This window comes from Hyaena hyaena, unplaced genomic scaffold, assembly GCF_003009895.1.
Source record: "Hyaena hyaena isolate Hyena2069 unplaced genomic scaffold, ASM300989v1 scaffold_82, whole genome shotgun sequence".
Taxonomy (NCBI): Eukaryota; Metazoa; Chordata; class Mammalia; order Carnivora; family Hyaenidae; genus Hyaena; species Hyaena hyaena.
The window spans coordinates 3,576,665-3,594,564 of record NW_024080713.1 but is presented as its reverse complement, the minus strand read 5'-3'; the positions used below and the strand labels follow the sequence as shown (position 1 = coordinate 3,594,564).

The 17,900-nt window shown below is 38.1% G+C and overlaps 1 protein-coding gene across 1 annotated transcript; it reads right to left on the bottom strand.

Moving 5' to 3' along the window:
• Positions 1-2,010: 2,010 nt before the first annotated feature.
• Positions 2,011-17,900, bottom strand: LOC120232986 (serine protease 58-like). The gene is made up of 5 exons (XM_039234037.1): positions 17,424-17,900; positions 5,794-5,932; positions 3,608-3,855; positions 2,651-2,787; positions 2,011-2,266 (listed from the first exon to the last, which is right to left on the bottom strand). The coding sequence occupies exons 1-5, from the start codon at positions 17,458-17,460 to the stop codon at positions 2,117-2,119; spliced, it is 711 nt and encodes a 236-aa protein (XP_039089968.1). The 5' UTR covers positions 17,461-17,900; the 3' UTR covers positions 2,011-2,116.

Below are 17,900 nucleotides of genomic sequence, written 5' to 3'. Positions count from 1 at the left end.
TCACACTGCCCACACAAGGTGTCAACATAGCTCATTACAATGTTATATCAACACTGAACATCAAGACTCTTATGTTTAAAAAAATCAAGTTGCATCATATATCGATCCCTGAGCCAGACACAGGGAACTCAGTGATAAGTTTAGGTCAAGCAGACCGTATCCTAAGGGATGACTATGACCTAACAGAGAGAGGGTGGAGTGGACCCTGGGAGGGCAGTGACAGTGTCTGCTACCAAGATCATCAAGTCTAACTCTTTTGTTTTATACATAAAGCAAACCTCAAAATCAAAGCTCATTGATTTTCCAAATTTACAGTTTGTCAATTCTAGGTTAAGAACTGAACCACAGTCTATTGAAGCTCAGTATCAATCTCCTACATGCTTCCAAAGAAGGACATGGACTGGGGAAGAAAAACTGTGATGCCAGAAGCAGTAAGTGGTAGGCAAGTATGGTGAGGTTACAATAGTTTACTCAGGGAACCAACAGAAATGAAGACTAATAAACAGATTTCTGAACGAACTCCCCAGGAAGGTGGAATGGGTCTAAGATGAATAAATAAATGAGGGGTAAATAGAAGCCAAATATGTACCATAAACACATGAATTCAGAAAGGATCTTTTAAGTAATATATAAATAAAATTATGTACCCAAGAGATGACCCCTCTCCTCCTGAGCTGAAGGTCAGACATGATTGAATCACAAGGTTGGAGACAAGATGGGGAACCAGAGTACAGAGAAGAGCCATCCACTTGACCAAACAGGGCAAGCATTCCTGTCCTGCACTTACTACATTGAAATATGCTGGTTGGTATCAGGGATCCATTTTAATGCAATATACTTAAGCTACCTAGAAGGTCATGGAACATTAGCCCCAGCCCATGTATAGAGCATAAGGAATCAGAAAGGAAATGAGCAGTGGTTGGTGGGAATGTCAGGAGAAGAGGGTGGATGTGACACCTGAAATTCTTGGTAGACTAACTTAAAATAGTCTTGGGAACCAATCATAAACAGGATTGGAGTTTAGGTGAAATTGACAGGATAATTAGAAAAGTATTTGCGCACTCCCAAAATAAGTTGTGTGACAGACAGCCCAGTCTCAGTTAGATAAACAAATGATGATGAGATATTGATTAGATGGATAGGTAGGTAGGTAGATAGGTAGGTAGGTAGATAGATAGATAGATAGATAGATGATAGATAGATAGATAGAAAGATAGATAGATAGATAGACAGACAGCTGGAGAGGCAGACTTACACTTTCCTTTTCAAATTGAGGAGATGAGAAGGAGAGAAGGGAAGTTCATACAAGGAAAACTCAAGTCCAGAAGATATGAAGAAGTAAAAATGCCCAATAATGGAAGAATTTATGACCTAATCAATAAGGAAAGGCTTATAATTAAAATACCTGATTCAGCCTAGAACCAATGCAGTAGAATGGAGAGAGCGAGACCTCTAGGTATGAGGCCAGAAAAAAACAAAAGACAGGAATCATAGTAGGTTGTTAGGAAGGTCATCTCAGTAAAAAGTTCAGTTGCAACTAGTTCAGTTGGCTGATGACAATACACAGCCTGGCATGTGATAACGACAGAAAGGACTGTTAGCCACCCGGAGTAGTAGGAATTAATTAGGCAAAAGAGTGAAACAGGTGGAAACTGTCAAAATTACTAACTGCTGCCAATCCCTATACTATTCCTCTGCATACAAAGTGTTTCCCATATTATGTCTGATCCCCATAAGAGTCTTTTAAAGGAAAATGTTTTGGTTTTCTGAATCTTTGGGAAAGTGAGTGATTTAATCAACTGGATGGCAATTTGAATTTTAGGAAATCCCAGTATTTCACAGCATGGGGCAAAACAAAAATGCATTTCATATTTCAGAAACAAATTTCTCAAATATTCAATATGAAAATGGATAGGCTTTAGTTTAAAATCAATTTCATCTATCATTAACTAATGAAAAAAGAGACTAGAGTCATGCCAACACCCAGGGATCATCAACGATCTCTTTTAAAACACCAGTGAAGCCTGGGTCCTAGGAAAGCCTGGGACTGTGGTATACAATGTGGTTGCCGTGGATCAGCTGGGAGGTAAGGGTATCAATGGAGCTCTACTTCAGCTTATTTTGTAGAAACAATGTTCTTGATCCATGGCACGTAGCTGTGTAGGTCAGTGAAGACAACAATGTATCCTGTTAGAACACATCCGGTTTCCCAAGACAAAATTCCCTGTAATTCACCACCACATATGGCTGGTGCAGCTGTGACCACCTGCCAGATAGAGTAGAGGAATCAGAACTTCCTTCCCCCCTGAGAGTTCCTCAATACCTGAACAGAAATGAAAGCCATGATATTTGCCATGCAAAGGGGTCCAGGATATAAGAATCTAGTTTGAAAGCTTGTTTCCAATGCACTAACTACCCTTACACCTCCCACTCATCCCTAGACAGACATTTCAAAGAACTATCTGGGAGACAGCTTTCCACTCCCCTAAAATCTACTTCTCTCATCCCTATCACAGGGTGGAGAAGAGTCATCATTCTTTAGCCTCTTATTCTCCGAGCTCCTAGCCTGACTGAGAAATCCAGACAGACACTCAATGAAGGAGGAGAGACATAGACAGAACTTATGCACGATTGAGGTAAGAAGACTTACCTGGCAGTGATCCTGACTTCCCAGCGTGGGTCCCATACAGAACATGTCTTCAAGGAGTTTTTCGCCCAGTATTCCTTTGCAGTTTACATTAAAGTTCAACTGAGCCGTGACACTTTGCAGCTTACTATGTGAATTTCCTAAGCACAAGAAATAAAGGAGACTTTCATTCCTGTTCGCCTTTTCATAAGGCATCCTTCTCCCAGCTCCTTCAGGCCTTCTTCTCAGTAAGAATGGACTCAGAAGAAGTAGTGATGGAATGCACCATGGATCAAACACCTCCTCCTGCTCTGTTTATCATCTCTGACAGATGATTAGCACCAAGGGGTGGTGGGTGGTAAGAAACTCCACACATCAAACAAGATCTGAATCCAAGCTCTGTCATCACCAAGTTCATGATCTTGGATAATTAATTTCGCAGAGTCTTAGTTTACTCTTTTATAACGTATCAATCCCAAGGAAACTTATCTACATGATATGTGATGGTGACTGTATAATATGTATAGGATGTTTAGCGCCTGGTAGATAATCAGCGATCAGCAAATAGTAGTCATTATCATTGTAATTGATAACAATATCACTCCTGTTAGGTAAGGGGAAAATAGGATTTTTACCAATTTGCAAATTAAGATTCAAAGAAGTTAAAGAATTTGTTCATAAACCTACAATGAATGGTAGAATCAATACTCAAACATAGATCCCTGAGTTCCAGCCCCTGCAGGGTGTGCCAATGTGATACACACATGTAACACCTTGACGTAGGACTTGATTCTCATAGCCCTAAAGATCATCTCTTCTACTCTAGAAAACCAATGCCGCTTGTTCCATTTCTAGATTTCCACCTGTGCTTAGAAATCTGGCACTAGGCTTCTAAGCTCCAATTCCATCCCCTAATTCTTCAGAGATCTTGAAGATGTGAATATATCCAAGAACTATCTCTTCTTTTTGATAGTCACTCACCAATAAAGTCTTTAGTCTGTAACCAAGTGTAGATCAAGCAATCTTTAACTACATTCTTGAGAGTGGGCAACTGAAAAATATTGGTGGAGAAGAACGTGAAAGGTACAGACAACTTTATCAGCATGAGGTCATTTTTAGGAGAGGTGGCAGTGAAGTTTGGGTGAATAATGATCTTCTCATAAGGTAAAATCTCTCCATGAAAGTCTCGAAGATTTGCGGAACTATCATGGAAGATGACCCAAAGATCTCTGGAAAATAAAAAAGATAAAAAAGATTGGCACTCACGGTCACAAGGCTAATCACCCCCCTCACACACACACACACACACACACACACACACACACACACACACACACACAATTTCCTTCTGTAGTAACCCATTTAATCTTTTCCTCTCATATTTGTCCATTTGATCTTTTACGTGCAGCTGCCACATGTGGTCATGAAGGCTGTGCACTATACAAGCCAGTGGGTTGCCATTCACATAGACTATAGTGGGGATGGTGCCTCAAGAGTTAAGCAGTGCAGTGGCTTGGTCTCTACTCTTAGCATAATTCTCGAGAGAAGCTCCCATTCAAGACCTAGAAATAGCAGATAGAAGCATGCAGATGGATAGTCAAGGCTTTTATGAAAGTAGTAGGCTCTGTTAGGGAGGCTCCTTTGTGAGTTGGAGGGGACAGGAAATGCGAAATTGTACAGAGGAAATGAGTAACAGCTTTGAGAGTTTAAGTATTTTAAAGCTATGGAGGGTCACCTGAATATACTGTGCTTTACTCCTGTCTATCAAAACTGTTGGATTAACAGGTTTTCTGGTGGATCTTTGGAAAAACAGTAGTCAAAGATCCTGGTGTTCCACTGAGATCCAGTTAAGATCCATTCACTAACATGGCTCAAAACCCTAAATTCAGAACAGGGCACTCCCGTGAGGCCCCTGAATCAGCCACTCAGGGATTTCTCTAGCCCACAACAGTGAGATAGGTACCACTCTGGTACTGAGCATCAATTTGTTGTTGTTGCTGAGCTCCCAAATGCTAAGTTTATATTGCCTCCTAACAACAATACCATTTGTGTCTCAGTCTCTTTGTCACCTTCTGGAGAGTTATCAGATAAAGTCTAAAGACAGAACAGGAAGAGGCCTGGTAAGTTCATCCTTTAGCCAATCCCAAGGACTGACAGTTTTAAAAGATCTCATCAGAGCAGCATCCTTTAGACAAATTTTGCTTTGGCTCGCTTTTACAAGACATTATACATTATAAGGCCTTTCCTTGCTTTTGTTGGGTTCTGATAACTACAATGCTTGGTTTCATCTGCTTAGAGTGAAGGATTCTGCTGGGTGCTCAGATGGGGATGACTGGTCTGTGGCCAATGTGTCTTTACTGAGTGTTGCAGTTCTCATTGGATCATCTTAGTCTATGTGGCTCTCTGTACCAAACACATGCTCCCTTTGTGTTTAAATTCATATGATATCTCTTCAATTGGCATAATTACCCAAGGACAATAAGAAATTACAGTGACCCCTTGGAGGAAGTTTTGACAAGAGCAAGGTTGTTCATTTGACTGATACATTAAAACAAAAAGGAAAGAAGCCTTCATGACAAGATTCTTTCTCTCTTGTCTTTCTAAATGAGAGATCACTTAATGACCCGCATCACTCCACTTCCATACCTTGGGAATTAACGAGTACTGGTGTTTTAAGTATACAACTTGATGGAGGCACCTGGGTGGTTCAGTCAGTTAAGCGTCCAATTCTTGGTTTTTGTTTAGATCATGATCTCATGGTTTGTGGGTTCAAGCCCCACATCAGGCTCTGTGCTGAAAGTATGGAGCCTGCTTGGGATTCTGTCTCTCTCTCTCTGCCCCCTCCCCTGCTCACTCTTTCTCTCTCTCTCTCTCTCTCTCTCAAAAATAAATAAATACATAATTTTTTTAAAAAAAGAATGATTTGCAAGGTGATTTTTACCTATATGTAAGGTATCATATTACACCATATTACTTACCACTTTGGGACATGTCAAACATAAGAATGTGGAACATTCCTTAGTCAAGTGTTATCTGAGTAGCTGAACTCCCTTTTACCATGATAGCACTAGAAATTTTTGACCACAAATTTTTTAGAATTCCCACAAGAAGTGCTGAGTCCCAACCTTGGAGCCTTGGAACAGAGTGGCTGGGTCCCCATCACTTACGGTAAGAAGCAGTGCGCTGCCGTCAACACCCACTGGGGGGCAATCAGAGTTCCCACACAAGACTGATAACTTGAATTCAGGTAGAATAAGTAGAGATGATTCAACTCTTCCATCTCTTCACTAACAAATGAAACACCACCTGGAACACAAAGAGAAGAGAATCAAGGGATATAAACTGACTGACTAAAGAGAACTCAGGGTGCTTATAGAGATTTCAGGATGCCAGTATCAGTTAATATAAATACTTACCACTTATTAATTACTTAGCCCCTACTCTAGGGTACTAGATAACCATACTGTACAAACACTATACTAAACACTTGATGTACTTTTTATAAATTTTTCACAGGAAAAAAACTATAGGGTGTATAGATTTTATATTATCTTATGGATTAGGAATTTATTGAAAAGAGTATCTTTTCCACATTAAATATTCTAGTCTTCTTTGTCATAGATTAACTGACCATATAATCATGGGTTTATTTCCAGCTCTCTATTCTGTTCCAGTGATCTGTTTTGTGCCAGCACCATACTGCTTTACTATACAGCTTTGTAGTCTGACTTGAAACCTGGAATTGTGAGGCCTCCAGCTTTGTTTTTCTTCCTCAAGATAGATGATATAGTGGAATATTAGGCAGTCATAAAAAAGGATGTGATAGTGCCATTTGCAATGATATGGATAGACCTGGAGGGTATTATGCTAAGTGAAATAAGTCAGACTGAGAAAGACAAATACCACATGATTTCTCTCATATGTGAAATCTAAAAAAAATCTGATGAATAAACAAACAATAAAGAAAAATACGCCTATACAAACAGAGAACAAACTGATGGTTACTAGTGGGCAGGGAGATGAGGGAATGGAAAAAAATGGGTGCAAGCTTCCAGTTATAGAATGAATAAGTCATGGGAATACAGTCCATGATATTTTAAAAGCTAGTATGGTGACAGATGGTAGCTACAATTATGGTGGGCATAGTGCAATGTATAAACTTGTAGAATCACTGAATCACTATGTTGTATACCTGATACTAATGTAATATTGTGTGTCAACTATATATTTTTTAATTTAAATAATTTAACATTAGCACACTTGAGGTCATATGACTAGTGAATACTGGTTGGTTCAAGAATTCAGAGTTCAGTCCATCTGATTGCAAATCTCACTTATGCATCTGTCTTCTACAGTACCTCCCTGCCTCTCTTCACCCTATTTACTGCTTCCAGGGTAACTTAGCTCATTCTAAACTTCCAAAGGCTTAAGGATTCTTGGCTGTACCCATAGTCAAGCAATGCAGACTTTCCTACAGCTCCCTGACTTTTCCTACTAGTCAACTACAGGGATAATTTGAGACCAGTCACATTACTCCTGCAGGAAAAAAAAAAAATAATTAATTAAAATTAAAACTTTAATTCTGGCATAAGAATATAGGGAGAGATACTTGTAGAAATACTTAAGTGTAGTACACTACTTATCCTCTGGAAACAGATGCCTCAATTCAAATTCTGGCTGTATTCTTACTAGTAGTATGAACTTGAACAAATCATGTAGATCTCTACGTTAATTTCCTTACATGTGCACTGAGATCATAACAACTTCTTTCCTAGGGTTTCTGTGAGAAATATACGTGATAATATATGTAAATTGTTTGGAAAAATGTTTCATGTACAATGTGTGTTAGTAAATGTTATTTCTTACTAATTCAGCTTCAAGTATATTTTTATATTGATGAAGTGCAAAACAATGTTTAAAAAGAGACAAAGCCCTTTCATGATCCCCAAATGACTACACATCAGATATTAACTGATATCTCTTTTCTCTGCATTATTGCTATTTTTTTTTATCAGTGACAACTCTATTTTAATCCTCCACTGTCCTTAAAAAAAAACTTTTGAGAAACCCAATTCTGAGCTCATCCCATTTCTCTAAGTCCATCTTCAAAATTATCCAGCACAAACTCAAACCCCATAAGATGCCCCTCCCATCTGGAGCACTTCTGAGGTTCTCTGGAGTATGTTCTTCCCACTGTATAAAGAAAAAAAAACATCACTATTTTCATTATTGCTATGTTCTTGGTGGCATTTGGTTGATGGATTAAACAAAGCATATCAAATCCTGCTCTCAAGTTTAGGAATGGCAGGAAAATAGAAAACTATTTTTTAAGTTTTTATTTTAACTCTAGTTAGTTAATATACAGTGCTGTATTAGTTCTGAGTGTACAATACAGTAATTTAACACTTCCATATTACACCCAGTGCTCATCACAAGTGCACTCCTTAATACCCAACATCTATCTATTTCATACACATCTCCACCTCTCTTCTGGTAACCATCAGTTTGTTCTCTGTAGTTAAGAGTCTGTTTTGTAGTTTGTCTCTCTTTCTTTTTCCCCTTTGCTTGTTTGCTTTGTTTTTTAACTTCCATATATGAGTCAAATCATATGGTATTTGTCTTTTTCTGACTTATTTTGTTTGGCATAATACTCTCTAGCTCTATCAATGTCATTGCATATGGCAAGATATCATTCCTTTTTATGGCTGAGTAATATTCCATTGTGAATCTCTATCACGTCTTCTTTACCCATTTATCAGTTGATGGATCCTTGGATTCCTTCCATAGTTTGGCTACGGTAGATAATGCTGCTATAAACATTGGGGTGCATGTATCTCTTTCAATTAGTATATTTGCTAGATCACAGGGTTTTTAACTTTGTGGGGAGCCTCCATACTGCTTTCCACAGTGACTGCACCAGTTTGCATTCCCACCAACAGTATAAGAGGGTTTCTTTTTTTTCCATATCCTCACCCAACACTTGTTTCTTATGTTTTTTATTTTAGTCATTATGACATGTGTGAGGCGATATTTCATTGTGGTTTTGATTTGCATTTCTCTGATGAGTGATGTTGAGGATCTCTTCATGTATCTTTTGGCCATCTGTATGTCGTCTTGGGACAAATGTCTATTCATGTCTTCTGCCCATTTTTTAATTGGATTATTCATTTGGGGAGTACTGAGTTTTATAAGTTCTTTATATATTTTGGATACTAATGCTTTATCAGGTATGTCATTTACAAATACCTTTTCCCATTCATTAGAATGCCTTTTAGTTTGTTGATTATTTCCTTCATTGTGCAGATGCTTTTTATTTTATGAAGTTACTATAGTTTATTTTTGCTTTTGTTTCCCTTGCCTCAGGAGACATATCTAGAAAGAAGTTGCTATGGCCAATGTCAGAGACCATTTTTATGGTTTCAGGTCTCACATTTAGGTCTTTAATCCATTTTGAACATTTTCTTCTTTCAAGATTGCCTTGGCTATTCGGGTCTTTTGTGGAATTTTAGGAATCTTTGTTCTAGTTCTGTGAGAAATGCTGTTGGTATTTTGATAGGGATTGCAATAAATACGTAGATTGCTTTGGGCAGTATAGACATTTTAATAATATATTTCTTCCAAACCATGAATATGGAATGTCTTTCCATTTCTTTGTGTCATCTTCAATTTCTTTCATCAGTGTTTTAGTTTTCAGAGTACAGGTCCTTCACCTCTTTGACTAGGTTTATCCTAGGTATCTTATAGGTTTTGGTGCAGTTGTAAATGGGATTGATTCCTGAATTTCTCTCTCCTGCTTCATTATTGGTATATAGAAATGCAACAGATTTCTGAATGTTGATTTTTTATCTAGAGATTTTACTGAATTCATGTATCAGTTCTAGCAATTTTTTGGTGGAGTCTTTCAGGTTTTTTATATAGAGTATCATGTCATCTGCAAATAGTGAAAATTTGACTTTTTTGCTGATTTGGATGCCTTTTATCTCTTTTTGTTATCTGATTGCTGAAGCTAAGGACTTCTAGTACTATGTTGAATAAAAGTGATTACTGTGAACAACCCTCTAATTCCTGACCATAGAGAAAAAGGTGTCAGTTTTTCCCTATTTAGGATGATATTACCTGTGGGGTTTTCATATATAACCTTTATTATGTTGAGGTATGTTCCCTCTAACCCTGCTTTGTTGAGTGCTTTTAACATGCATAGATGTTCTTTGTCAAATGCTTTTTCTGCATCTATTAAAAGATCATATGACCCTTATTATTCAATTAATGTGGTATATCACATTGACTGATTTGCAAATATTGAACCACCTTTATGGCCCAGGAATAAATTCCACTTGATTGTGATGAATGATTCTTTTAACAGATTCAGTTTGCTGTATTTTATTGAGAATTTTTGTATCCATGTTTATCAGAGATGTTAGCCTATAGTTCTCTTTTTTAGTGATGTCATTATCGGTTTTGGTATCAGGGTAATGCTGGCCTCATAGAATGAATTTGGAAGTTTTCCTTCTTTCTATTTTTTGGGAATAGTTTGAGAAAAATAGGTATTAACTGTTTTTTAAATGTTTTGGCCTGTGAAGCCATCTGTCCCTGGACTTTTGTTTCTTGGGAGGTTTTTTTTGACTGCTGATTCAATTTTTTTGCTGGTTACTTATTTGTTCAAGTTTCCTATTTTTCTTGTTTCAGTTTTGGTACTTTATATGTTTCTAGAAATTTATCCATTTCTTCTAGGTTGTCCAATTTGTTTGCATAATTTTTTATAATATTTTCTTATAATTATTTCTATTTCTGTGGTGCTGGTTGTTATTTCTCCTCTCTCATTTGTGATTTTATGAATTGCCAATTTTATTAATATTTTCAAAGAACCAGCTCCTGGCTTCATTGATCTGTTCTATTGTTTTTTTGTTCGTTTCTTTCTACATTCTTTATTTCTGCTCTTATCTATATTATTTCCTTCCTTTTACTGGCTTTAGGCTTCATTTGTAGTTCTTCTTCTAGTTCCTTTAGGTGTAAGGTTAGGTTGTTTATTTGAGATTTTTCTTGCTTCTTGATGTAGGCCTGTATTGTTATATACTTCCCTCTTAGGACTACTTTTGCTGTATCCCAAGGTTTTGGACTGTTGTGTTTTCATATTTACGTGTTTCCATATATTTTTAAATTTTCTTCTTTCATTTCCTGGTTAATTTTTAGTCACATGTAGTTTAACTTCCATGCATTTGTAGTCTTTACAAAATTTTTCTTGTGGTTGAATTCTAGGTTCATGATATTGTGGTCAAAAAAAGGTGTGCAGTATGATTTCAATCTTTTTTGTATTTGTAGAGGCCTGTTTTATGACCTAACGTGACCTATTCAGGAGAATTTTCCATGAGCACTTAAAAGAATGTGTATTCTCTGCTGTTTTAGGATGGAATGTTCTGAATATATGTTATGTCCATCTGGTCCAGTGTGTCATTCAAAGCACTGTTTTCTTGCCTATTTTCTGTTTAGATGATCTATCCCTTGATGTGAGTGGGATGTTAAAGTCCCCTACTATTACTGTATTATTATCAATCCGTTCCTTTATGCTTATTATTAATTGTTTTATATATTCGGGTGTTTCATATTGGGGGCATAAATATTTATAATTATTAGATCTTGTTGGATTGTCCCCTTTACTATTATATAGTGCCCTTCTTTTACCTTATAACAGTCTTTGTTTTAAAGTTTAGTTTGTCTGATATAATTATTTCTACTCCAGCTTCCTTTTGACATCCATTTACATGATAAATGTTTCTCCACTCCCTTACTTTCAATCTGTAGGTGTTTTCATGTATAAAATGAGTTTCTGGTAGGCAGCATATAGATGGGGTTTTTTTTAAATTTTTTAATGTTTATTTATTTTTGAGAGAGAGAGTGACAGAGTGCAAGCTGGGGAGGGGCAGGGAGAGAGGGAGACATAGAATCCGAAGCAGACTCTAGGCTTTGAGCTATCAGCACACAGTCCGACGTGGGGCTTAAACTCATGAACCATGAGATCATGACCTGAGTCCAAGTCAGATGCTTAGCTGACTGAGCCACTTAGGCACCCCTGGTTGGGCCTTTTTAAAAATCCATTCTTACACTTCTTTTGATTGGAGCATTTAGTCCATTTACATTCAAAGTAATTATTGATAGATTTGTATTTACTGCCATTTTATTACTTGTTTTGTTATTGTTTCTGGAGATTTTCTCTGATCCTTTCTTGTCTTTGTCATTTTGTTCCAATTTGGGTTTCTCTTGCTTTGTCAATTTATGTTTTTGGGTCCTAGGGTTTTCACCTGTAGACAATAAGTAGTGAAGGAGCAATAATGTGTACACTATTCCCCACTATCTAGAACAGTGTCTGGTGCATGGTAGGAACTCAATATGCATGTATTGTACAAATTAATTAGTGAGCAACTGGAGTAAAATTCATCTTGTATGCAGGGATCCACTGGGAGGCTCTGAAATTAATGAAATAGTTCTCTGAATCCATAAGTGAAGTAAGCATCATCAGAAGAGTAAGAGCTAGGGGCGCCTGGGTGGCTTAGTCGGTTAAGTGTCCGACTTTTGCTTAGGTTGTGATCTCGCGGTTCGTGGGTTCAAGCCCCGCATCGGGCTCTGTGCTGACTGCCAGCTCAGAGCCTGGAGCCTGTTTCAGAGTCTGTATCTCCCTTTCTCTCTCTCTGACCCTCCCCTGCTCACGCTGTCTCTCTCTCTCCTGGAGATAAATAAAACATTAAAAAAAAAAAATATATTTTAAAAAAAAGAGTAAGAGCTAATGTCTTGTATATGTGTGTGTACTGTTTTCCTATTCATATATGCATGCATTTATTTAAAAAAATATTTCCTGAAGATCTATTATGTGCTAGGCAACATATTCGATGTTAATATAAAAGGATATTCAACATAGAAGGTAGACTTTGCCTTCATGAAATGAGGGAGATAGGCAATAAGCAAATAAACACATCAATAGATAGTTATAAGTTATGAAGAGATAGAATTTTCCATGAGAAAGAATAATAAGAGAGGGTAAATGACGGATCTAATTTAGTTTGGTTGGCCAGAGAAGTACTTGCTGGGTAAGTGACAGTTAATCTGAGACATCAAAGATGAGAGAAACCAGCCATGGGAAGAACAGAAGAAAGAGCTTTTCAGGAAAGGAACTGCATTTGGAAAGGCTCACAGATGGGAAATAACTGAGAATGCTCAGGGGTCTGAAGAGAGCCAAGGAAATTGAATCCTAGTGGGAAAGGAAAAGATTGGCCTAAGATGAGCCTTGAGAGGAGGCAGGGACCTTGTCAAGCAGGGCTTGAAAGCCATAGTCAGGAATTTGGATTTTATTCTAAGTGTACTAAAAATCTATTAAAGAATTTGAATGTACAGAAGTTATGTGATCCAATTATTTTTTTAAAACATCACTGGATTTTGATTAGAAATGGATTGTAGAAACAGTTGGGCTTACTGAATAGACCTGGCAAATAGTGATGTACCTTGCACTAATGTGGGAGTGGTGGAATTGGAGATGAGCACCTCAGTGGATGCATGGACATAAGATCTATTTCAAAAGTAAAAGTGGCAGGAAATCCAGTTAAACAGTATTTTAATAATAAGATACACATTGCTTTAACAAAGATAGTTAATTTACCTTGTCATTACATAAATCAATCAAAAATTATCATTAAAAGATTCAAAATAGGGGCATCTGGGTGGCTCAATCAGTTGAGCATCTGACTCTTGATTTTGGCTCAGGTCATGATCCCAGGGTTGTGGGATCAAGCCCTGTGTCAGGCTACATGCTAAGAGTGGAGCCTACTTGCTTACTTGTAATTCATTCCCTCTCTCTCTCCTTTCTCTTTCTCTCTCTCTCTCTCTCTCTCCTGCCCCTCTCCCCCACTTGCACTATGAATGAATGAATGAATAAAGAAAAAAATATTTTAAGACTAAAAGGAGTTCTCATGCTCAAAAAAGTTGGGAACCATTGACACAGTCTTCACATTCCTTCTTACTCTAAGATATTCTAGTGCGTAAATCTAAGTCTTATTTAATTCCCACAATCTATCCCTGTCTCCAGACCTTCTCTGGTTAGCCTTTAGGGAGTATGCACTACACTAGCTCCTTCTTACCTGTAGCAACAAGACAGAGCTCCTTCGAGCCACAGGGACTTCCAAGGAAAGCTGAGGAACAGGTTTTCTCCTAATAACCCCAACTAAATATGGGTTATTTATTCTAAAAATTCTCAGATTTCCTTCCAACAAACACCTAGTGTCCTAACTCACTCTTGACTGAGCTTTACAAAGTCACTGATTCTAAGAATGTGTTAGAAACTTACACATTGCCTCCTTTCCTTCCATTCCAATCTGTTCTTGCCTGTTTTACCTTTCCTCTCTGAGTTAGATTCCTTTATTCATCATTTTAATGATGTTATTACTCTTCAGAACTCCCTTGTCCTCATGTCCTTGAATCATACTTCAACTGGACAAATCTTAACTCTATATAATGCAACATCTGCCTCCAGTTTGTCTGCAGCTTAAGTTTCTTAACTTGTCACAGACACAGAACACATTAACTACCTCCTCCTCCTAGAAACAGCCTCCTCTGACTGGTGTAAATTACATTTTTATTTTCTCCTGCCTCATAAGGTACTTTACCCACCTCTCATCTTCTAGCAGCCCCTAAAGCATTAGAGCTCACCTTTCCATTTGATCCAAGAAGGAGTAGCCCCATTTCCCCCAGCTCTTCACTTTCTCAACTAAAAACCACTGCACAAAAAAACACAATAAACAAAGATAGAAAGACTCTGAATAAATGCAAAGAAGTAAGGAGACTGCCTAAGGAACCTGGGGACTTAAGGAACAACTTAACGCTAACTTCCCTGGTCATACTCATCAATATTAAAAACAATTGCTTTATAAAAGACCCTCCGAAGACAGTTTAAAGACAAGTTATAGACTGGGAAATGTATGTGCAAACCTCCTAGCTGAGAAAAGACTTGCATCTGATCCATATACGTACTCTCAGACTCAACAGTCTGATTATAAAAGAGGCAAAAAACAAAACACAAAAGAGAAAACACTTCCCTAAAGAAAATATCCATAAAGTAAACAGGCATATGAAAAGATATTCAACATCCTCAGTCAATGGGGAAATAAACATTAAAATTTCAATGAGGTATTACTATGTATCTAACAGAACAGCTAGTATGGAAATACTGAAATTTGATGACAACACCAAATGCTGGCATGGAAGTAGAGCAAATCACTCACTTATACGCTGTTGGTGAGAATCTAAAATGGTGCAGCCAACCTGAAAAACAATATGCTATAAAATTAAACACACAATTACCATATGTCAGAAATTGCAACTTGGACTTACGACCCAGACAAACAAAAACTTACTATGACACAAATTCAGCAGCTTTATTTGTAAAAGTCAAAACCTGAACACAACCTAGATGTCCTTCAATGGATGCATGATTAAGCAAACCAGAGTACCACCATTCCACAGAATAATAGTAATAAAAAAAAAAAAATAAAGGACAAATCTCTAGGGAATTATGCTAAGTGGAAAGAGCCAATCCTAAAATACAACATACTGTATGATTCCATTTATATAATATTCTTGAAACAACAAAATTATAGAAATGGAGAACTAGTAGTTGCCCTGGGTTTGCAGGGGGGGGGGGCAGTGTGGAGGAGGGAGAATGAAATGGTGTGTTGCTGGATGGGCATAAGGAAGGAGGCTCTGGTGATGGACCATTCTGTGTCTTGAAAATGGTGGTGGAGGCATAGACCCACACATGTGAAATTGCACAGATTTAAACACACACACACACACACACACACAGGTAAAACTGGGGAAAGGTGAATAAACTCTGTGGATCATACCAATGTCAATCCCATGGTTTCTTATTGGGCCACAGTTATAAAAAACGTTACCATGGTGGAAACTACAGGAAGGGTACATGGGACTCCTCTGTACATTTCTTGAAACTTCCTATAAGTGCATAATTATTTCAAACTAAAAACTTTAAACCAAGAAAGGCGGTTGGAATTCTTCATAGTTCTATCTTTTACACATTTCTTTTCTGTAAATTATTGTCAAGCAATCTTTTCCCCGCTTTCCTATGAATTCAAATCCTTTCAAAATTCCCAAATCCCCAAATCTGTATCCCAGCTCAGACTCCTGTCATGAGTTCCTGACCCTCGTATTCAGGTAGACATCTCCATTTGATATTTCAAAAGCACTTCGAACCCAGTAAGTCAAAAATGTAACTTGTCTCCTTCCTCAAATACCTCCTTCTTTTCCAGTGTTCCCTATTTTGGTAAATTGTACCACCAGTCACCCAATCAGAAGTCTGGATGACACTCTTTACTTTTTCCTACCTTCATTCCTCTCATTCAACTGATCACAACTTCTATGTCTTTGTTACCTCTGGAACCCTTTTACTTTATTTCATCCTCACTGCCACCACTCTAGTCCACTCTGTTGCCCTGAGAGTTGTAACAGTCTCTTAAATTTCCCCCCAGATCTTTCCCACCACAACCCATATCTCAGTCTCCATACTGAAGTCACATGAATATTTTAAAATCATAAATGTGGTAATATATTTAAAGCTCTTTAAAGGATTCCTATTATATTCCAGATCATTTCTAAAATTAAAACTAGAAGACCTTCTACTATATGATTCTTAATCTACTTCCTTCCTCTGCAGTCCAACCACACAGATGGTCTTTTAGTTAAACATGTCACACCTCATGACCTTCACACTTACTGGCTCCTCTGTCTAAAACGGCCTTCCCAGCCCCTGCCCCACTTAACTTGGTTAACTCCACTTAGTCTAATATAGGTATAGAAATCATTGCATGTCCTTAAAAGATAGATATTTTTCTCATGTTGTACATACAGAAACTGAGGTTCAGAGAGGTTAGGGTATCTGTCCCTAACTAGGTAAGAGAGCATAAATCCCTAATTACAGAGGCATACCAACTTCATTATGGGCACATTATAATTACTCTGTGCCTTGGTTTCCTCATCAAAAAAAAAAAAACAATAATAATACTTATTGCATAAAGTTGTTTAAAGAATTAAAATGAGTTAGGGGCATCTGGGTGGTTCACTTGGCTCAGCAACTAACTCTTGGTTTCAGCTCAGGTTGTGATATCAGGGGTTTCTGGGTTTGAGCCCCCTGTTGGGCTCCTGGGATTCTCTCTCTCCCTTTCTCTCTGCCTCTCCCCGTCTCCCACACACAAGCGTGTGCGCTCACACTCTCACTCAGTCTCTCTCTCTCTCTCAAAAATAAATTAATTTAAAAAAATTTAATGAGTTACTATGTAAAGAGCAGTGTCCATTATATAAGTACCATGTAGGTATACGCTTTTATGGTGGCGGTGGTGATGGTGATTATTATTATTATAGCACATTACGTATTGCACATTACATACAAAGGGCAAAATTGACCTCTTCCTTTTGAGCCTTAAAGCAGAATATCTGCTCCTCTGTTTCCTACGTCTTTTATAAGTTCCTAAACACCCGTCCAGGAACTTATCTCCATTCCTTCCCGGCTTGCCTCCATGTTTTAGCCCAAGAACTTTATCATGCATTGGCAGGAGGTTTGAAGCCCAAAATAAAATGTTTTACTTAGGTCCTACAAATGACTGTGCCTGTAGAGAAAAGGAGTAATGTATCACCCACTTCCCAAACTTGCATGCCCTTCACCCTCCAGCTCTCCTTCCCCAACACAGCTCCACAGCTGTGGACAGACTCCTTAACTGTGATAGAGATCCCCTCAGTCACTCACCAGTCACCATCAGTAAGGTTAACAGGATACAATTCATGTTGATGCCTGAATCCTATGCTGAGGACATGGATGTAGTGGAAACTAACTTACGCCCTGCGTGGGGATTCTGGACAGCAGGAGAAGGTGCAGGCAAGAGATCTGAGGATACGGATTCTACAGAAGTCTATCATCTAGGGGGGTCTCCTCCCACTCTGGACCCTCAGTGTGAATGCGGTTTCATCAATCACAGCCACTGAACTCTGTCAGTAGGCATGAAAATCTCAGTCTGACTGAGGCCGGCCCTATCGGAAGATGAGCAGGGATCTGAGCTTCATCCACCTCATCGAGGGAAAAGAATTCCAAAGCAGGTGTCAAGCAGACCTTCCGTGGAGTTCAAATTCATCCCAAGTCTCTCCCCCAGCCTCTCAGTTCTTTTCACCGGTCCCTTCCCCCACAATGTGTTACTAGCACCCTTCCTTCTACATGTCCCATTGACCC

What these genes read in the sequence shown, in the direction of transcription:
- LOC120232986 (XM_039234037.1), bottom strand. Translation starts at nt 17,460, where the DNA reads ATGAATTGTATCCTGTTAACCTTACTGATGGTGACTG. An exon ending in AACCTTACTGATGGTGACTG is followed by an intron (nt 5,933 to 17,423) that starts GTGAGTGACTGA and finishes TTTGTGTTCCAG; the next exon opens with GTGGTGTTTCATTTGTTAGT. An exon ending in ACAGACTAAAGACTTTATTG is followed by an intron (nt 2,788 to 3,607) that starts GTGAGTGACTAT and finishes TCTTGTGCTTAG; the next exon opens with GAAATTCACATAGTAAGCTG.